The 20,825-nt window shown below is 42.1% G+C and overlaps 2 protein-coding genes across 3 annotated transcripts in view; one reads left to right on the top strand and one right to left on the bottom strand.

Annotated features, from left to right (window-relative positions):
- Positions 1 to 14,189, top strand: part of REC114 (REC114 meiotic recombination protein) — a 110,171-nt gene extending 95,982 nt beyond the window's left edge. The window contains exons 4-6 of the mRNA XM_077746016.1: positions 5,664 to 5,876; positions 11,079 to 11,174; positions 13,929 to 14,189. Of these exons, the coding sequence (XP_077602142.1) occupies positions 5,664 to 5,876; positions 11,079 to 11,174; positions 13,929 to 14,093 (474 nt within the window). The 3' untranslated portion in view covers positions 14,094 to 14,189. The remainder of the gene's footprint in view (positions 1 to 5,663; positions 5,877 to 11,078; positions 11,175 to 13,928) is intronic.
- Positions 14,180 to 20,825, bottom strand: part of NPTN (neuroplastin) — a 76,388-nt gene continuing 69,742 nt past the window's right edge. Inside the window, exons 7-9 of one of the 2 annotated variants that reach the window (XM_077746004.1) lie at positions 16,680 to 16,689; positions 15,763 to 15,837; positions 14,180 to 15,210 (exon numbers count right to left, since the gene is read on the bottom strand). In XM_077746004.1, the coding sequence (XP_077602130.1) occupies positions 15,777 to 15,837; positions 16,680 to 16,689 (71 nt within the window). In that variant the 3' untranslated portion in view covers positions 14,180 to 15,210; positions 15,763 to 15,776. Of the gene's footprint in view, positions 15,211 to 15,762; positions 15,838 to 16,679; positions 16,702 to 20,825 lie in introns of both variants that reach the window. The other variant, XM_077745997.1, reaches the window with a different exon arrangement.

Raw genomic sequence — 20,825 nt, 5'->3', positions numbered from 1 at the left:
TATCTTAGCAATTCCCTTGGCCTCTCCCTCACATTTGCAAAATGGCTGCTATAGCTCTGTTGAATTTCTATTGAAGGAAAACATAAACTTGCTATAAGGCTTCCCTCTTACACAACCCCTAGAATATGTCTCCTTATGTCTCATGGACCAGAACAATGTAATGTGGCCAATTTCAACCTGCTAATATTAGCAAAATGAGTGTTTGGCTTTTCCAGCCTCTTGTATGTATCAGCTTGTGGCAGTGAACCCTGTGTGTGCTGTATAGATAATTTATAAACTTGGGATTGTAGTGTATAGAGTGCTTTGTATCCTGCCCTCTTGTCATGTAACATTATATCAGGAACATTATACCAAGTCATTTCTTAGTCTTTGAAAATGTGATTCTTTGTGGCTATACAGCATTTTATTGTTTGGGTGCAACACGATTCAGTTAACTAATCCCCAAGTTTCCACTATTATGAAAATGTTTTGATTTTCAAAAGGAAAGAAGCCCTAGAAGAATATATCTTTATCTTGGACATTTGCCCTCTCTGTAGGTTATTCCTGTTTCTACAGCACTAGTAGTATGTAAGAATGCTCATTTATCCAAATTCTTTCTAATAGGGGAATATCATTTAAATTTTGGCTCAGTTCATGATCTCATGGTTCATGAGATCGAGCCTCGTGTCAGACTCTATGCTGACAGCATGGAGCCTGCTTGGGATTCTCTCTTTGCTCTTCTCCTGCTCGCTCAACACCCACCCATTCACACAGTCTCTCTCCCCAAGATAAATAACCATTGGGGTACCTAGGTGGCTCAGTTGGTTAAGCATCTGACTCTTGATTTTGGCTCAGGTCATGATCTCACAGTTCTTGAATCCAAGCTCCACATCAGGCTCTGTGCTGACAGTGTGGAGCCTGCTTGGAATTCTCTATCTCCCCCTCTCTCTGCCCTCCCCTGCTCATGCACCCTTGAGCATTCTCTAAAATAAACAGACATTAAAAAATATTTTTTTAAAAGCTAGCTTCCAATCTGATTGGCAAAAATGAGCATCTTCCTTTAATTTGCATTTTTTGGTAACTAATGAGAGTGAACATTTTTTGTACATTTGTTAGCCATCTATATTTCCTTTTTTTAAAAAAATTTTTAATGTTTTATTTCTGAGAGAGAGAAAGAGAGAAAGAGACAGCGTGAGCAGGGGAGGGTCAGAGAGAGGGAGATACAGAATCTGAAATAGGCTCCAGGCTCTGACCTGGCTGTCAGCACAGAGCCCGATGCGGGGTTCAAACCCACAAACCGTGAGATCATGGCCTGAGCCGAAGTCGGATGCTTAACCAACTGAGCCACCCAGGCGCCCCTATATTTCTTCTTTGAATCACCTACCACCTAGTTTTGACTTCCTTTCCTCTTCAAAGTATTTAGACAGAATATGTATAGAGACTACATATTATATACATGTATAGATTACATGCTATGTAGAAATATATATGTTCTGTAGTTATTTTATATGTAGTTGTATATATGCCATATATGTAGTTTTTAGAAATATTTCTATCTACTTTTGTCTGCTGTTACTGGGATTGGCATTCTTTATCCCAGAGATATTTCTAGCTGCTTATTATTAGATTTTTTTCCTGAATTAACTGGAATTTAACTTCCTTACTAAACTTTTATTAACTCTGATAATTTGTTAATGTTTTTAATTTCTAGGAAAGTGATTTTATAATCCACAATGACAATTATATTTGTTTCCAGTAGCTTATTACTTTTCTCGCCTTACTGAATTATCTAGACCCTTCAGAACATTAATTTTATGATTAGAGTCTCATCTTTGACATCTTGCTAAGCTGAATGGGAAGTAGTGTTTGGACATTGAGAACATTTCTAGCTGTTGATCAGATGGATATTTTTTTACCATGTAAGGGAGATATTCTTTCAGTTATAGTTTATTTACTAATACTTTTCTCAGGATTACATATTAAATTTTATCGAAAGCTTTTTGACACCTTATCAAGATCCTGTGTTTCTTTTTCCTTTCTGTGATCTGTTGACTTGATGTATTAATATTGAACCAACACGTTCTTCTTTTTGCCTTACCTGGAAAAGGGTATCTTTGGTGTTTCTTGCCTTGGATAACTTTTAATTAACGAAGTATTACATAACAGACACCATCGTTTAAGTTGATAAATGGAAGAAGCATTTTGAAATAGAGTTTTTATTCTCTTAACAGCAATTTAATATAGCTTAAATTCTGTGGATAATAAAAGATACTTCTTTTCCCTCTGGCTGAACTAAGTAGATTATATAAGTTCTGCATATTTGTAAGTTGGGCCTTTTTTTTCCCCTTTCAGTAATTCTGATCAAAATGGACCAGGCCAATCGGAAAATGGTCAACATGTCTGAAGGAACTTTGGTTTAAAGGAGTAAACACAAACTCCTGTCCTCTTTACCCCCAGTAACTCACTGAAGAGTGTTCTCATGATTTTTGTCTGGCCTCGGCTTTGACCTCTTGGTTTCAAAGTAAAGGATCAAAGAAAGTGTTGAAGCCCCTTCTCTCATTAAGTCCTTTTCCTGTACTCCCCTCTCCTTCCTTTTCCGTGGTGGAGGAATTCTCTACCAGTGGGGAAAACTGCTTCGGTTGGGTTCCTAGTGATGGGTGACCTCATAGATCTGAGCATTGATTCTAAAACCAGCAGGAAACCCGGGCAGGCTGCTGAGACTCGTGTCTCCGTGGCTCTCCTCCCATGTGGTGTTAACTGGGGGCCCGTCTTCCCTGTGTGCTGGCAGCAGGTAACATCAGCTGTAGAGCCTGCAGCTGAAGACGCCCCTGAGTCAGAATTTACTGGGCCAGTGCCTCCCAGAAGGTGGAGCCTGACTTTCATGTGAGTACATGAGGAGAAGTGTCAAGAGACAAGCCCTTATCCTTAACTTTTGTTTCCGCAAGGCATCTGTGTGAAGGGACTTTCCTGTTTGTTGTAATAACTTGAAATGAAGTGTTCTAAAGTAGGAGGGAACAATCTAACATTAAGCCATCACCTAAAATACAGTAATTTTGAGTTAATCTCCTTAGATGATAGACCATATATTTAGGCCAGTTCATGGCTGTTGGCATATACTTGAAAACTTTTCATTTTGCCACAAGGACCCCTTTCTCACTTTTAATTATGGCGTAAGAATAAATCTGATTAAGATTTTCAACTTAGGAATCCTTTTTGTTAACCTAGTGGCAGTTTTCCATTGTGCCCCCATGGCACTGGGGATGTGGGATGGTGATGTAACTCGCTGTCACAGTTTTCCTGATGTACCTTAGTTTTATCTTGGGTCCACATGCATTGAGGTGGTACTTCTGGCTTCAGATGATAAGCTCAAATTCTACCTGAGAATTTTACAGAAGCAAACGTGGAGCCAGGCTTCAATGAGGTTGTTGGACATATAGCCAACCCTGTCACTCTGAGAACTCATTCTAAAGAAACCCTAACTGTCCAGACTCCTCCTTATACACACTCACATAGAAATCCTCTAGATTTACGTGATTGATTGGTCTGAGATTTTTGCCCTGATGATACACTTAATATTCATCTGTTTCCGTGTACAGCTTTTCATCCAGCTAAGAGGTACAGTTTTTAATGTGATTGCTTTGCAAAAGGCTAGATAATTACAGAATCAGCATGGAAATATCTAAAATAAAGGTATTTCATATAGATATCTTCATATATAGTTTAAAGTCATGTAAGTAAGTTGGAAACAGCGAATTAATTGTAAACAGGAAATAGGTCAGTTTTACAAAAAAAGATTCATAGAGTTACCAAAAATAAAAATGGAATCTATAGTTCTCTTATCAGTTCTTTTCCCTTCCTCAAGAACAGTCAGCTTTCAGTTACTCTTGACAATCTGGGGATTTATTCATCCAAGAGAAGAATGGCTAAGGAAACAAATAGGTAATGCAGAAAAGATACAAATGACCAATATGCGGAAGAAAAATATTCAACATTATTTGTAGTCAAAGAAATGAAATTCTACAATAAGAATCTATGTGAACCTAGTAGACTTAAAATAATTTAAAAGAGGAGCGCCTAGGTAGCTCAGTCGGTTAAGTGTCTGACTTCAGCTCAGGTCATGATCTCCTGGTTCATGAGTTTGAGCCCCATATCGGGCTCTGTGCTGTCAGTGTGGAGCCTGCTTGGGAACCTCTGTCTCCCTCTCTCTGCCCCTGCGCCATGCATGTGTACAGGAGTAAATTGATACTGTCCTGCCCAGGGCAGTTTGGCAGTACCAAAATACACAAGACCTTGTGACCAGGCAAATCTGCTTTTAGGCATTTATGTACAAACATAAGAATGCCTACCAAAGCTTTGTGGCATATGATAGGAAAAAGGGCTATAAATAAATGTCAGTAGGGGCCAGTTAAATAAGGAATACTCTTCAGCCATTAAGAGCAATGAACTATACTTCTGTTTTATACTTATTAAATTAAAAAAAAAAATGTTACTAAACAGTAGTATAGCGTACCATATATATATATATTCATATTTTTTCACTGTTGTAGGGGATAATGATAATGGTTTATTTTATAGTTAGGAAAAAGATTAAATGGATTAAAAGATGAAGAGCACCCAACAGTGTCAGTAAAGTGTCTGTTCTTCTAAACATGATACCTTACCATCACTTAGCCATGCCCAGAGTTTTCTCTAACTTAAATAAATGGCTTTGCCTAATGGCTTTATCTGAAACTTTAAATAGTGCAAATTGGGATTTGGCAAACCAAGGAATTTTTACCTGTGGGAGCTTGCAGGATTTTGTGAACTGTGGTTAGAAACATTTTCCTGTTAGCAGAGTGATTTACGTCTTCAATAAATGGAAAGTATTGTCACTGTGCTAAGTCAGCATCTGGATTTCTTTACAGAAGAAACTGAACAAAGGCGCACAGTCCATACCACCTGTTTCGTATCGACTCCTCTAAACTAGATGGCATCTTACACTAGAAAAACGGGAAGCCATTGCTTCTAAAATACTGGGTTTATCATTGTTACTGTTAAAATTTAGTTCCATTTTTTAAACTTAGAAGCCAGTAAGTTCGATGTAGTTGCCAAATTGTTTACAATTTTAACTGTGTCTCTCCCACATTTGCTGATTTGCCAAGGGATGGAACTCCTACAGTAAATGAAAGGTGATTAAGAAGAAAGAGCACACTACAGGTTACTAATGGGAGCTTCGTCAGCCCTTAGCATCTGCCTCTCCCCTGTTCCCCAGTCTTGTTTGTCAACTTCACTGGTTTGTTTAGTGTGCCGTCTACCCAGTTTGCTCTTTATACTTAAATTTAGAAAAACTGATTTTTTTTGAAAATTTTTGAAGCAGAGTCAGCACTGATTTTCCACCTAAGGAATTAGAAGCTATGAAATCTTTATTCCAAAGTAAGACAGAACACTTATCTTTTACTCTAGTCTGCAGTGACTTTCCTGGTCCTTATGATATGGGCTTTTCCATTTTTGCTGATGTCAATTCCCTGAAGAAAATGAATTTAATATGAGTAGCTCCCCAAAGGGGAGAGAAGAGAAATTACTACCTTTTCTCTACCACATTAACAATCTAGAGTAACCGCTGCCAGCAAAGGGAAGCACTCACTAGCGGTCCCCACAGTAAACAAAGTGAGGTTCCTAGGGGGCACTTTGCGTTTGTCCAACAGAACAAGAGCCGCATGTTCCGGGTACAGTTTAGCGGAGGGTCCAAGGAGCAGGCGCTGGAACGCTGCTGCAGCTGCGTGCAGAAGCTGGCCCAGTACGTGACCGTCCAGGAGCCTGACGGAGTCAGCCAGGAGCTCAGGCCGAGCGCTGGCCTGCTGGGGGCAGGTGAAAGCCAGGGGAAGGATTGTGCACAGCGTGTCCCACCGCAGCACGGGGTAAGTAGGCCAGCGTGTTGGCTGCATGAGAAACCTGACAAAGTATTGCTCTATGGGGCCGAAATCACAGTGGAATTTGTTGAGTCTATCCAGTTTGTAGGTTAAAAGATACCTAATGTTGAGTGATGTATCTTTTTTTTTTAAGTTTATTCATTTTTGAGAGAGAGAGAGACAGAGCACAGGTGGGAGGGGCAGAGAGAGAAAGAGAAACATGGAATCTCAAGAGGGTCCAGGCTCTGAGCTGTTAGCACAGACCCTGATGTGGGGCCTGAACTCCTCAACAGTGATACCATGACCCAAACCAAAGTCAGAGGCTCAACTGACTGAGCCACCCAGGTGCCCTGAGTGACGTATTATTAAAAATATTCTTAAGTTTATTTTGAGAAAGCGCATGAGGAGCAGAGAGAGATCTCAAGCAGGCCTTACACTGTTGGTGCAGTGCCTCATGTGTGGGGCTCAAACTCCTAAACTGTGAGATCATGACCTTGAGCCGAAATCAAGAGTCAGACATTCAACTGACTGAGCCACCCAGGCACCCCCATAATGTTGAGTGACTCATTTAGATTGAAGATTGATCCCCGCTGTAGCTACCTATAACCCCATACGTTAGATTAGCCAGGAGTCCCGGCTGCATCGTCCTTATAGACAGTGGTATGGTCTGTGGACGCTTCCCTGAGACTTTTCGCAAAGGTCCCTAAAGTCACCATTATCTTTATAATAATACTGAGACATCGTTTATCCTTTTCACTTTTTCCATATTTGCATTAATCTGACAGATGAATTGTGAGCAAAGCTGCTGTCACCTTGGTACCAATCAAGGTAGTGGCATCGCACCGGGCAGGTGGTCCTCACAGTCTGTAGCAATCACTTGCAGTAGGAACACCAGCAAAGCCACTCTGCATCGGGAAGCATCGGGAAGCGCCTATGTGCCTGTGCTGGCCGCTGAACCAGCCCCTTCTTCATGGAACACCATTAGTACTTGAGAGAACAAGAAACTAGGGTTATTCATACTTGGGTATTTAATGGACACTTTCTTGAATGAAGTGAGCCCATCTTTTCAGGAAAACAACTAATAGTATTTGTCGACAATGATGAAATAAGCTTTTCAAGTGAAAATTGGAATCTTGGAAAACTTGTATTTGCCACTTGACCTCCACAGCTTCCCAACTCAGAAGATTTTTCTGATAGTGCTTTTAATGAACATGAGTGTTTTTCTTTTTTAGATATAATTGACAAGGTATTTCAGTATTTTGGAAGATCTGTATAGTCCAGCAAACCAGTATTTTCCAAATGACCAATCCATGATGCTTCGAAATGATGCATGGATAAAGGATCCATTCAAAGTGCAAAATAGGCTAGTGGTTTTAATACAACAGAGTATCACAAATTCATTGCTATTATTTCAGATTCTGTGTTACAGCTAACTTTTAAAAACCGATCATTTGTTGAGTTTTGATGTTTTATCAAAGACTATCTATCCACAATTACCTGAAAAGGCTATTTTAAGATACTTCTGCCTTTTCCACCTACATATCTATGTGAAGCCAGACTTTCTTCATGTACCTCATCCAAAGCAACAGACTGAATGCAGAAGTAGATAGGAGAATCCGGCCATCTTCCATTAAGCTAGACATTTCAGAGATTTGCAAAATCATGACATCTTTATTGTAGGAAATAGAGTTACTTTTTATAAAAAAAAAAATGGGTTACTTTAATAACCCATTGCGTTCACTTTTAAATGAATTTTTAATTTTTGTCTTCATTTTTAACAAATATTAGATACAGCCTAAAATGAAGCTGTCCAAGGGCCTTAATAGTTTGTCAGAGCACAGACAGGGCTTGTGATCCTAAATTTGAGAAGCATTGTTACAGACTTTCTTCAGGAAGTACATATTATAGTGTTTCTGTGGCCTAATCCCAAATGCTGTTAGCATAGGCACCTGCCTCTGCTCTTGAGATGAAATTCTAGTTTCAAGTTGGGTTTTTTATTTTCTACTTTGAGGAATGATCTTCCAAACCTGGCTTTCTAGCCCTTCTTCCTGTAAGGGCCCTTAAATTCACTGGAACAAGATCATTCATTGTTGCTGTTTTATCACCAAGTTTCTTGTGGTTCATAATTTATCTAGGGGGAACATAAATTTACATTATTTATCATAAGGTCTTTTTTCTTTCAGCAAGTGCCATATGATTTCCTCTTGAATGTGGTCAGTTTGCCAAGTAAGATTTCTGGAATTCTTTCCCTTCATTTGTTTCTGTCTGATCTTTGTGAAGATTTCTTCCATGCTAAAGCTGCATTTCTTACAAACCCTGGATCTAGTTTCATTTTGCCGCATCAGCTCCTGCTATATTAAGAATCCTTTCTGTGCAAATGGGATGGAGTGGTTTATTACAAGGTACTTTATTGCTTGTGACCCTTTGCCCCCTAAGCAGATTGTCTTCTTTCATAGGTTTCATCAATCGTTATTAGATTCAGATTATGGTGCCTAGTGCATGGGGTAGGACAGGAACCAAATAGGGTCCTAGAATTTGGGAAGTAGGTCTGGAATGCCTGGAATGCCTTATAAAGATAATGAAGTCTCACCAGGCGAGAACCTAACTAGGCTACACAGTTATCTAAATTCTTATATTTATTTTATTCTTATATTTATCTTCTTATAGATAAATTGAGGTTGTTGCATGTAGGAGCAGACACAGACTGAGGGTTCTGAGCTACAGCAGCAGGTGGGAGGTTCTAGCTCTCTGATTTCAAAGGCTGGTCCCAAATACCCAGGTAGAAATATCCCCAGAGCCTCTAGAAATTTGTCTTTTCTCGACTCTATATTCAGGGACTTTTCTGATCTGTATTTCGATGTTATGCAATGTTGTGCAAGGATCACGGGCTTTGGAATCAAAATGGATCTAGGTTTGAATGCTGGCCCTGTTACTGGCCACGTGATCTTGTGAGTCCCTGAACCTCATCTGTAACATGGCAAGACGGAAAGGCTCTATATACAGACGTAGTACAATGCCTGGCAAACATCTAAATAACGTTACTCATTATTACTATTATTGCCAGTGCTGTTACCCTCCCAGATCTGTTCCCTTGCAAGTGAACAAGTTAGCGCGCTGGTCAGTAAGCGAGGATCAGCTGCTCTTGTGGCCACGTTCTAGTCCTCTTGCTGCTCTCCCGTATCCAGGGGTCATTTTTCCCCGGTGCCTTACATGTATATATTTTGTCTGAAATGGTTGTCTTCTTTGCAGGTAGAGATAATTCCGTCTTTTCGTTTCACATCCTTGAGTCATTTCCCAGAACATTTTGTTTTTCTTTTTCTTCAGCCTTGCAGTTTTATCAGCTGTGCCCTAACCAAGTGTTTCTCGGCCTGAGGGCTTCTGAGGCAGCCCAGCCTACCCCCAAAGAAGGGGGGACAGGAAAGAGAATGGCAGTTCCTGGCTAAATTTTCCTTTGTTAATACAAGTCCAGAAGAGGAAAGGGGCCAGGAGGCTCCAGTTACTGTGTGCACAGCGCCTTCCAGGTCTGTGCACTTGGGTGGAGGACGCTCTGACCCCCGAGCCGCCTACTCCCCTCAGGCGCTTGCATCACACGCGGCTGCTATCCTGCGTCTGCACCATGACGTGTGGTTGAGGTCTGCCCGGTGTTTGAAGAGCGTGGTGTGAACTGAACTGGTATGCAAGTCAGAGCTAGAAGAAATGCCAGGCACTACAGTCTTTTACTTTTACAGATGAGGAAACTGAACGGAGAAAGGGGGCTTGCCTAGGGACTCCGGATTCATTAGAGTCCCTTATGTTTTTGCTTTTAGTATTTCTTTTCTCTGTTCTTTCCTTCTTGTCTCCCTACCTCCCATTTTTGATGCCTCCAGATCTGCTTTTCTGTTAGTACCAAGGGTTAGTACCGACTTCTTTTCTGTTTCCTTCTGTTGATGTCAGCTTCCACATAGGAGGAGACAAAATTTGGAGCCTCTGACTTCTGGCAGCCATGACACGGTGCTGATAGAGGCATCTCCCAGAGAGAGCCTGCTTTCTCTCCATACACCGCCAGGTCACATCTGGGGCGGGCACACCTGCGTGCGACAGCCACAGGCATCCAAGCCCTAGCCAGAGCCGCACACACGTGGCTAGGGAGGAGGCGTGGTGGGGCCTTGGAAACTGTGATCTTAGGTAGCAGCAGCCTCCAGGCCATCTCCTACACTGTTTTTGCCTGGAAAACATCCCCTGTGCCCTATCCAGGAAAACCCCCTCACATCGTAGATTCTTTAGAAATAGATTCTAAGCATTCCTACACTTCATGCTTAGGGTACCACCTGCCGTGGCTCACCCTCTTTACTGTGAGCCTCAAGTCTTAGACCTGCCTCCATTCCAGCACCTCTTAGGTTGCATGCTAATCACTTTTTTCTTGTTAGGTTCTCACTGGCCTGTGGGTTCTTGAGGGTTGGACGCCTACCTTGTTCTTCGTGGCCCCCTTCCCTTTCTCACCTGTATCTAGTATACAGTAGGCACAAACACTGTTGAATGAAGGTATCTCAGCATTTTATTAACAGAAGAACTCATTCCCTCGGAATGTCTAAAATGAGATTTTTTTGGTTCTATTAAAAGCATATGGTTATCTTCAAATTATAGGGTTTATTTCTTCCCCTGCTTTGCTTTTCTGCAATGACCACGTATTTCTTGAGTTGTAACTCTCAGAAAGTAACAAACCAAGGGCGCCTAGTTGGTTGAGCGTCTCAACTCTTGGTTTCAGCTCAGATCCTGATCCTGGCAATTTGTGAGTTCGAGCCCCACATCAGGCTCTGTGCTGTCAGCATGGAACCCACTTGGGATTTTCTCTCTCGGCCCCTCCCCCATGCGTTCTCTCTGGCTCTCTCAAAATAAACTTAAAAAAAAAACAAAAAAACTCCTCAATCTGGACAGTGTCCACTGCCCTCCAGCACCAGCACATGTGCTGTGCTGGGCCTCCAAAGAGTTCGAGAGCCTGTTAGACACGGAGGAACACCGGCTACAGGGCAGGAGCCTCCGACTGACACTCCGGCCATAACCCTCCTGTGTTAAATCAGAGACAGCCCAGCTTAAACCAGGACAGACTCCACAACAATGACTTTATAACCTTTACTGACACTGGTATTTTCTTTTCACACAAGTACGTGTGTTGCCACTCCTAGGATGGCCAGTGGCATTTCTGATTACGTTCAGCTCGTCTCCTAATTGCAGTCACGCCAGAACCCAGAGAAGCAGCAGCAGCAGCAGCACGGACCGGCCGGCACAGGGGCTTCGGAAGGAAGGACGTCCGTGAGTTGGTTAGCTCAGGTACGGTCTCTTTCCCTGTGGTCTTACCTGGACACGAAAAACAATGAGCCTGAGGAATGTGTATCCCTCTGTTCACCCCCCTGTGGAATAGTAACGTGAGGCGCTAGCACAGGGGGCAGTAGAGATGGGCCGCTTCCGTCTGCCCGTGCTCTCCGGGGCGCTGTTAGCCTTTCAGTGTGTGACACAAAGAATTGAATTACCACTTTCCCAAGAAGAAGAATAAAGGCAAAAATTTCCATGCAATTTCAGAAATGATATTGAGAACTATCCTAAGAAAAATATCAATATGAATCTGGAGCGAGATCAGTGATGGTTTCTGTAGCAGCAAACTTCCGGTGCTAAGAGCTAAGGATGTCCGGGACCCTGGGAGGATTGAGCCTTTTTACCTCGGACTTGCTTTCAGATTATTTCCCTCTCCCCTTGCAGTTTGCTGTTACCAAAGAATCCCACAAAGCACATTCCCACTCCAGGCTCCTGGATGCCCTGCTCTGCTGGGCGCTCCTCGAGGCCTGTCCCTTCCTCACTGTGTTCCCTGCTGCGCTGGACAGCAGCTCTCCAGCCAACAGCTTAGGCTTTCCGCACAGTTCTGCATGAAAATCAGTATTTAAGGATGAGTTTTCTTCTTAATATATTTATTGAACTGTGCTCACAGTGGTATAAAACAGAAAACATGGTTTTTTTTTCTCCATCTGGCTCACCACTCAGAATTAAATAGACAGTCCAACAATTAAAATTTTAAGACGATTAAATAAGAATTCATGTCTAAGTTAATGACTTAGCAAGCACAACAACAACAACAACAACAAAAACTTAGAAGCCTCTTTGTCCAGCAGCAGGACCGACTCCATAGTGCCCCAGTTTGTAGCCTCGTGTGTGCACTGTGGTTAGAGGTTAATTGAATGAGTGGCCGAGGAAAACATGGAGACGAGACAGGGTGTGATCTCGTCGCTCAGGAAAGACCAGATGCTCTAGAGGGCGGACCTGAGCCCAGTGTGTTTGCGGAGTAGAGAGAGTGTACGAACCACGCACCAGGCTGGCAGCTCAGATACGTTTCTTACGTGCTCCAAGCTTCTGGACAAATGGTTCCATGAACCTGAGTCCATAAAACATTTTAGGAACCAATTTAGCAAAATATAGATCAAGTTTGATGATATATCTTAGTACCTGTAAGTCCGTGTTAGCTACACAAACTTACAGAGGCGGCAGTTCTTCACAGTGTTGCTCGCAGTGACAACACTGGGAACAAGGTAAATGTTCACTAACAGGATACGAAGTGATGTTAAGTGTGGTGTAACCATAAATGGGATAAAAATGGAGTCCAAAGAAGGTGATGTACGGCCCTGTTGACATGGAAGGATATTTGTAATACATTATTTTTTAAGAGGTTAAAAAGCAGCATGGAGGATTTAATTTTTGTAGAAATACACTCAAAATCAGTTTTGAAAGAGATACACTGACCTGCTAACAGTGGCTCTCACTGGAGAACAGGGCTCCGTGTTACTTTCATGGTCTTTCTACCTTTAAATGGAGTCTGAGAAGCTGGTCTGAATTGATTAAATTTCTATTACAGTTTCTAGAGAAATGTCATTTGTACACACACACGCACCAAACCATGCCATCCACAGAAAGGGCATAAAGCCACCTACCTAGTAGAACGAGTGTGAGGAGTAAATATGACGGCCGAGTCAAAGCAGCAAATGTCGACGCAACATAGCAGGCTTAGGGCCCACCGTGTCACAGGAGACTGTGGCTCTCCTGTCGCCGTATCTTCCAAATTGCCAAGCACTGACTTTCATTTGAACTCTAGTATCTAAATATTGGCAGCCTAGCTGGTTATTACTTTTTTTAGTTTATTTTGAGAGAAGATACTGAGCGTGAGTGGGGGAGGGGCAGAGAGAGAGGGAGAGAGAATCCCAAGCAGGCTCCACACACTGTCAGCACAGAGCTGACACAGGGCTCAATCCCACACACTATGAGATCATGACCTGAGCCAAAATCAAGAGTTGGGACTGAGCCACCCAGGCGCCCCTCAGCTGGTTTTAAATCACTGCAAGTTACCAAAGACGATATACAGGTGGCAAATAAGCATGTGGAAAAATGCTTTGACATTACAGAACTTCCATCTATGACATTCTGGAAAAGGCAAAGCTACAGCGTAATCGGGAACAGATCAGCGGTTGCTTGCCAGGGGCTGTTTGACAACGAGAGAATGTAGGCAGCATGAAGAAATTTTGAGCGGAAGGCAGGGAAATGTCCGTGTGTTCACGGTGGTGCGGGTTCCAGGCCTCTCCCTGTCAAACCTCACGAATAGGACTGGAAAGAGACCTGAGTGAGGTAATTATGTCCTTTGGGCAGAGAGTTTGTGACCTCTCTCTGTTACATTCAGAACCCCCCTTCCACATGGGTGAAGAGCTCACACCCATTCATCTAGGAGGTGGGGAAGATGAACTAAGCTAGTGCATTTCATTCACGGACAACTTTCTTATCCACAAAATGTTAACACGGTATATCTTCATTAAAGCAGGATCTGAACTTTGTAAATCATGTTATTAATTTGAAATACTTAAGGATACAAGTTTATCTCGCTTCCTATGTGTAGTTAGAGACATGACATAAAGGAAGCCTGTAAAGCTAATAAACACTCATTTTTGGTGTTTCCCTAATAGTTCCTTAAAGCAGTTTTTCTGTGTTGTTATTCAGGTCATTGCTTTTGGCCATAATTGCTAATAAACTACTCTTCTGGAATCCCCACAGTCTCTCCTGATGTCAGAGGAGCTATCCCCGGTCTGTGAACAATCTGCGTGGGACACAGAAGAGTTAGGCCCCTTTCTACGCTTGTGCCTCATGGATCAGAATTTCCCCGCATTTGTGGAAGAGGTGGAAAAGGAACTTAAAAAGCTGACAGGGTTGAGAAATTAACACTCCGCATACATATGTAGAACTAAGGAACTTGAAGGCACTGAAAAAGTGCTTCCTCCTAAGATCAGATACAAGAATAAAGAGTATTATTCCAAACACCTTTTATCAATGTTTTATTTTTAAAAACAGTGAATCCACTTTTTTATACATCATTGCACTTCAACACTTTTACACAAAACACAAGTACATGCATCTACGGTTACACGCCGCATGAGAACCCTGCTGGGTGAGAAAATCTACACTCAACCGTTTTTAAATCAATGTGAAAAATACAGTGTCAACCCCAGAGGATAACTAGTTGCATAGAACCATGCTATGACATTTCAAGGTCATTGAAAACAAAGGTAAATTATAAAAGTTTGCCTCAATTGAATGTACAATAAAGTTCAACACATCAGTGCAAAAGGATTTAAGAATTTACATGATTTAACAAAAGAAAATAATCACTTAAAAAGCAATCATACATATATACTGCAATTCAATATATCCATTCAGTGGAGCGTTCCAGCTTTTTATCAAAGTCGTAGGTTAAGCCCTTAAAATTACAGATTTCAGTTTATATTACTCATCTTTTTGTACCAGATCTGCACAACTTCCTCATCTGACAACATACAATAAGGAATGAGTATCAGCAGCTAAAAAATGAAACAAGCATTTATTTTATTTTGGATTTCTCCCACCCCCAAAAATATAAATATATATATATATATTTATATACTGTATATATCTGTAGGTTTTGCTGTACTTTACAAAAATGTTACCACTAGATGGCAGCAGTGCATTTTAGAGCTTTGCCAATTTAACAGCTGCATTAAGTAAAAAATGGCGCATGCATGATCGGATCCTCAGAGGACCTTTTCACTTCCACTTAAATATTTTAACAAAGGGGGGAAAAAGCAACATTCACAGCACATCAAGCCCAAAATAGTTTACACCTTCTACACTGAAGCATTGTTTAAAATGTACCTGACTAGATCACCCTTACAGGAAAGGCTAAATAAGGCATGCTTTAGACAGTCATTTGTGGTGCTGCTCACTTAAAAGGGGAGAGAACCAAAGAGGTCCAAGCAGAAAATTTAGCAGATCATGTTGCCACCAGTTTCAGGAACCTAAAGATCTGTGAAGAAAAAGTATTTGGAAATTAAAAGGGAATATGCTCTGTCACTGAAGACTACAGCAGATCCCACACAAAACAAAGCTCCGGTTCAGACAGCACGCGCAGGGATGTGGTGTGAAATTCTGATCTCCATGTGCCTGCACGCAAGACACTCTGGCCCAGCTCTGCCCGGCCACCATTCTTGCCTTGCCCTCACAAGCAGAGAGGAATTAACTGGCCTCAGGGAATAATCCACCCAAGGTGACAATTTTTACCTCTTTTTTTAAAGATACAGTTAAATAGTGGTGCAAAGTATGTACTTTGAAACACCATATTCTGAAATGGATGGCACTTACATAAGTATGTGGAACGACACAGCTGGAAATGTTCCTTTCCAGCTGCTGCACTGGATGGAGGGCAGACAGAACTCATTCCATCAGCATCAGCAGCTCTGAATTGAACTAAAAGATCCTACAACATGCCACCAACTACCAAAGAATACGTAACAAGGTCAAGAGAGGCAACATTCATGTGCATATAATTTTTAAAATTTCTAAAGAAGGCCATACTTACATTATAAGCAGTATTTAATTTGTGTTTCTCTGGCGCAAGTTTTTATCTTTGTGATTGTTGGTAGAGTTGGTTTTCCTTTGGAGGAAAAATTGCATTGTAAGAGTTAAAGTCAGTAGCAACTCTTGAAATTATAACACATGGAAATACAGGGATTCTTTCACTTCCTACCATCCCTGGTATAGTAAGAAATTTTACTGCACAACATTAGTCAATAAAAATATTCTTTGTGTAAAGTGTGTACACACTATGTAAAGCGCGTACACACTTTCAGTTAATCCTTTTGACTCCCAAGGCAGACAATAATACAGGTAAATTTCCATCCGATTCACATAATTATTATAAAGGTATACGAATAGTAGTTTCTTTTCTACTGAATGCCACAGTCTCTTCTCAAATGATAAAAGATAATTACATACAGGCAGTGCTGTGCCCTGGCACTTTGCCAAGGTGGGCATGTCTGCCTCTTACTCCTTAGTCCCCAACTCTAGGAGATTCAGCTTATCTTGGACTGATTCAAAATCTGTGGCACCATCTGTCTTGGATACATGCAATTGTTCATGGAGCCAGACAGCTTATCCAGCTTGAAGTTAACTTATACAAAACTGGAAGTCTCTAATACACTACAGCTCATGCCCCCCAGCCCCCACACACTATCAATTTATATAGGATATGCAAATTTTTTAAACAATTTTTTGCATAGCGTTCCACTTTATATTGTTACTGAAAACAAAACTGCACAGCCTGTCCTGGGAATCAAATGGCTGTCAGTCAGCTCCGTGGCCGTGTAGCTAGGGAGTCTACACTACAACACTCATTTCCACTTGCTGGGCTCCCCACAACCTTAGCTACTCAACTCAGTGCAACTGCAAATACAAAATAAAACAAACTACTAAATCAGTATCCAACAAAGTACTTACATTGGCCCAGCTGGTTCATCGTCTACAAGGTATTCAGTTTTTTAATAATCCATTGAGAGACAGGAGGAGAAAGGAGAAAATCGTGAGACTCTATGTAAGAATTAACAGAAAAGCAAACGGCAAGTGGCAAACATGGCTATTCATAGCATTTATTCAAGGCCATTCCATCTGGAGGTGCAAAACACTCATGGAGTTATTACTTCTAGATTCGAGTTTTTAATGGCAGGTATGTTGTTTCAATGGTTTTAGTTGACACTGGGAATGCTTGTCATGAAAAACTGCAACTGTAGCGGACAGACAGGCTGCGATATTATACTCATCTTGTCCCCAAGTTCCAGTGGTTCACTCTTAGAGAGATGAGAACACAAACCAACATTTCAGTTGTAAAATCCTGCTGTTTGTTTTCTTGCGGTGAATGCATGGCTCAGTCCTGCAGTGTGGATGGATGTGTATGTTCTATACATTTAGCCACACATCCTCACTTCCCCAAAGGACACTGTTCTTGCTGTTTTGTAATCTTTAGGAGAGTCTTTAGTCTGACGAATGAGATTGAGGGAGAGGAAGCCACAACAGTTCAACCGAATACTGGGTCAGCCCAGCTGGGCTATGCCAGCACAAGTGTATGCATAACCAGAAGACATTCTGTGACACATCAGGGAAAGCTGAATAGTGGTGACATCCCTCTAGAAAAGACTTCAGACAGAAAGACAGGCTCAATCCAAGCCCTGGCCAAAACCAGAACCCGAATCCAGATGAGCCATGAGATTTTTTTTTTAAACCAAAAAGCTTACGTTATCTGAGTTTAGAAGCCTTCTTAAATTGGCAATTCATGGTTCTGATTTATATGTTTTTCTTTCCTGTTTCAACTAAGGGCAACTTGGTCCCCTCTAAGCAGGGATACACATACATGGGGAGGGAATAAGCAAGTGCTCTTAGTTTTTCTGTTTTACACCAGTCAGGTAGACTGATTCAGAACAGTTTGGTTTCACTGAAGGCTTCTAGAAAAACTCTCAGCAGGATTCCACAAGGGGGCTTGGTGCACATGAAGCAGTTATGGAGATTACAGTCTCAGTGTAGGCATCTGCAGGCGCACACGTTAGGAGTAATGTCTGTTATAAGGAGACATTGCTCCACCTGGTCCTTCGAGGCAACGGAGAGGCAAAGCCACTGCCAGCACACACAGTGACTGGAGCAAAAAAAGATTAAAAAAACAAACGAACAAACTAACCACAAACCAACGACTTCTCAGCCAAAACAATAGGCTAACGACACATGAGTGTCCCTGGGAATCTACTACTAACAATACGCTATTGAACAGGTACAAAGAACAAACCAAGACTCGAGGACACCCGAGACATCTGTGTGCTGTGTATGCAGTGAAGACATACGAAGACATACCAGGACTGAAACACACGAGCCCAGCCTAAACCTACCCTCACCACAACACCCAGCTGCTCTCCGCATCCCGGCCAAGCCAGCTCAGCTACATGCTAGGAACTAAGCACTTCAGGGACTTCAAGGAAAAGACACAGGAGCAAACAGGATAGTTCTAGTGCTCTGGCTGTGCTCCGGGAAACACAAAGTTCTAAAGATAACTGACAAGAATACCACCAATCTACTCCCAATGTGAAAAGAAAAAGCAGGGGAGGGGGGACGTCGCGATGGCCAAGCTACTCTTCTCAAAGCATGACGCTGTCGGCACTGACCCGAGCACTTCACACGCAAGCTTCTCTTTCAGTTGGGGGGTGGGGGATAGGAGGGTAGGCCCTGCTGTCCACCCAGTGGGGTCGTCTTCTAGCCTGACAAGCCGGTAACGTGCAAAGGGCTGCACGTTGGGGTTTTAGCAACAGCGGCTCCGGTGCAGCTGCCATGCCTGCAAGTGGGAGCGGGTGCTAGTCACACTAGTGTCTAAGTCTCACTTCTTCTCTCTCTCCAAGTCCACCTGCACATTTACAAGGAATCAAGAAAAGAGCCTCGTGTCTCCTACTGTCCTGGACTGAGTCACTATCTGCAGCACCACTCTCCCTTTACCGGTCAGACCAAAAAAACAAAAAACAAAAAAACAAACAAAAAAAAACAAACCACCTGACCCTAACAGGGAAATCAGGAGAGAGGGAAAGAACAGAACTACAGAAAAAAAGGTACGAAAATCAAAAATAAATGAGGATTGAACAGCAAACTGAAATCCAAATTAGTTGTGAAAGTGAATGAAGTAAACTTGAAGAAAAGTGTTAACATCATGAACTGTGCATCGTATAGACTGAAGCGGAGATTAAACAAACTCCAAAAGCATGCATATCGCTCACTTACCACCATGTTTTAAGGGTTTGATGCAATTGAAGGGGGAAAAAAAAGAAGTCATAGTAACCGACAAATATCAACATACCCCAAACCCTCAGGCCAAAAGATAGCTGCTTAAACAAGGGCTCCTCTCTTCACCTGGGCATTACTCACAACCACTGGCTAGATGAGAGGAAAAGGACTGGGGAGAAGGGAAAGAAGATGCTTCTGGAATCCACCTCAGGAGAGTGAAGTTCCCGGTGGATCTGCCGTCTTCCCAACCAGACGTACTCCGGCCCTCAGTCCCCTAGATCGCATGGCCGCGTCATCGATGCTCACTAAAGAACGGGGCACCTGACGTGGTAGCACCTCCAAAAAGATGGCTTTCCAGTCAGAATGACCAAGAGGGGACTGTCTGGTCAAAGCTCCTTTTTCACTGCCTTCATCTTACTGAGGATGGACTTTTATAGTTTTTAAACCTGCTTAAATTTTGCCTCATCTCAGCAGAGTAGCATTAAACCAGAGAGTGATTGACTGTTACTTCCAGTTTCCTTTCATATTTGGTACTATAGTATTTTCTCCATAAGGTAGCCTGTTCCTCAGAGGGCCCCTAGTTAAGACACAACGAAAGGTGTGTTTTGCATATTTTAAAAATCAAAATTCTTTACCAATATTCCTGGTCTACTGTAAAGCTTCATATTCCCAACTGATAGATTTTTCAAACATCAGAATACCTCTTCATTGTAGAGTGTCTTAAAGAGTTTGAATACATCAGAGCCACTAAAAATGGTCCCCCAAAACCTCAGCTATCTTCTCCACCAGTAACTTAAGAGAGTCCCTTTGAACTGCTTACAAAAATGATCTCCCTAACGTGAAAATAGAAAACTCTCTTTGATGCCACCACTGCTTTTCCTAAGTGAACTCCTATTGTTTTCACTTGCAGTCACTACAATGTCCAGTAGAACTGAAGGCACCAACAATGAGGCAGGTTCCGCCTCGAGTCCCCAGGTGTGTGGGGAGGGGCATGCCTGGAGGCACACACTAACCCCCTCAGCTTCTGTCAGCAGAGAACCAGCACAGGTCTGCTCCAAGCATGTGAGCGGCAGGATGGACAGGAGGCAAGGGGGATACCGGCCGGACCCAGTCTTTTTAGAAAATTATCATTTAATATATTCAGAGAATGTAGTCAAGAGATGAGTAAAGCGAAAAAACGAAGCCCTTATTTGGCTCCATGATTCATCTGTTCCTGAAAATCCTGAAGGTAAAAAAGGTGATATGCAGAGACATATGATCTACCCAGAGACAACCAACCTGCTGGGCACTGATCCTCAAAGAAACCACAACAGGGGCTTAAGGGGACTTAGTGTGAGTTTTGCTTATAAAATGTTCTGAGTAGACTCCAGACTAAAACACAGAGGCCTTTGTTCCCCCTCCCCCTACTGGCAGCAGCTAACCCTTAACCCTAAGCATTTTCTATGTGAGAATCTAAAGCAATATTTGCTTTTCTGGTGAAGCATACTTGGAGTATAAACTCTCTAAGTTCAAATTTGTCCCTGTGTATAGTTTTAAACTGTTCACCTAGTGCTTTTCTGGTAAGGGGCTGTGTTTCTAAGAACTCACAGACTACCCAAATATGAGTTTTATATGAAATTTTTTCACAGAAGAAAAAGCTCAGTAAGTCAGAAATACATCCTAGGTCTACCCTGATAATAAAACCTTTCTCTGGCAGAGAAAGCATGTCAGGCATATAAAAAAAATCCATTTTCACAGTGGCATAAGTTAACAGAGCCACAGATGGCTATCTGATAAAAATTCATCACCTCTAAAACTCCCAATTTGTATCAGATGTAAGGTACCTCTTCATTC

The sequence above is a fragment of the Crocuta crocuta genome, unplaced genomic scaffold (genome assembly GCF_008692635.1).
Source record: "Crocuta crocuta isolate KB4526 unplaced genomic scaffold, BGI_CrCroc_1.0 scaffold130, whole genome shotgun sequence".
Lineage (NCBI taxonomy): Eukaryota > Metazoa > Chordata > Mammalia > Carnivora > Hyaenidae > Crocuta > Crocuta crocuta.
The sequence above is the reverse complement of the archived record's forward strand: the minus strand, read 5'-3'. Positions and strand labels throughout refer to the sequence as shown.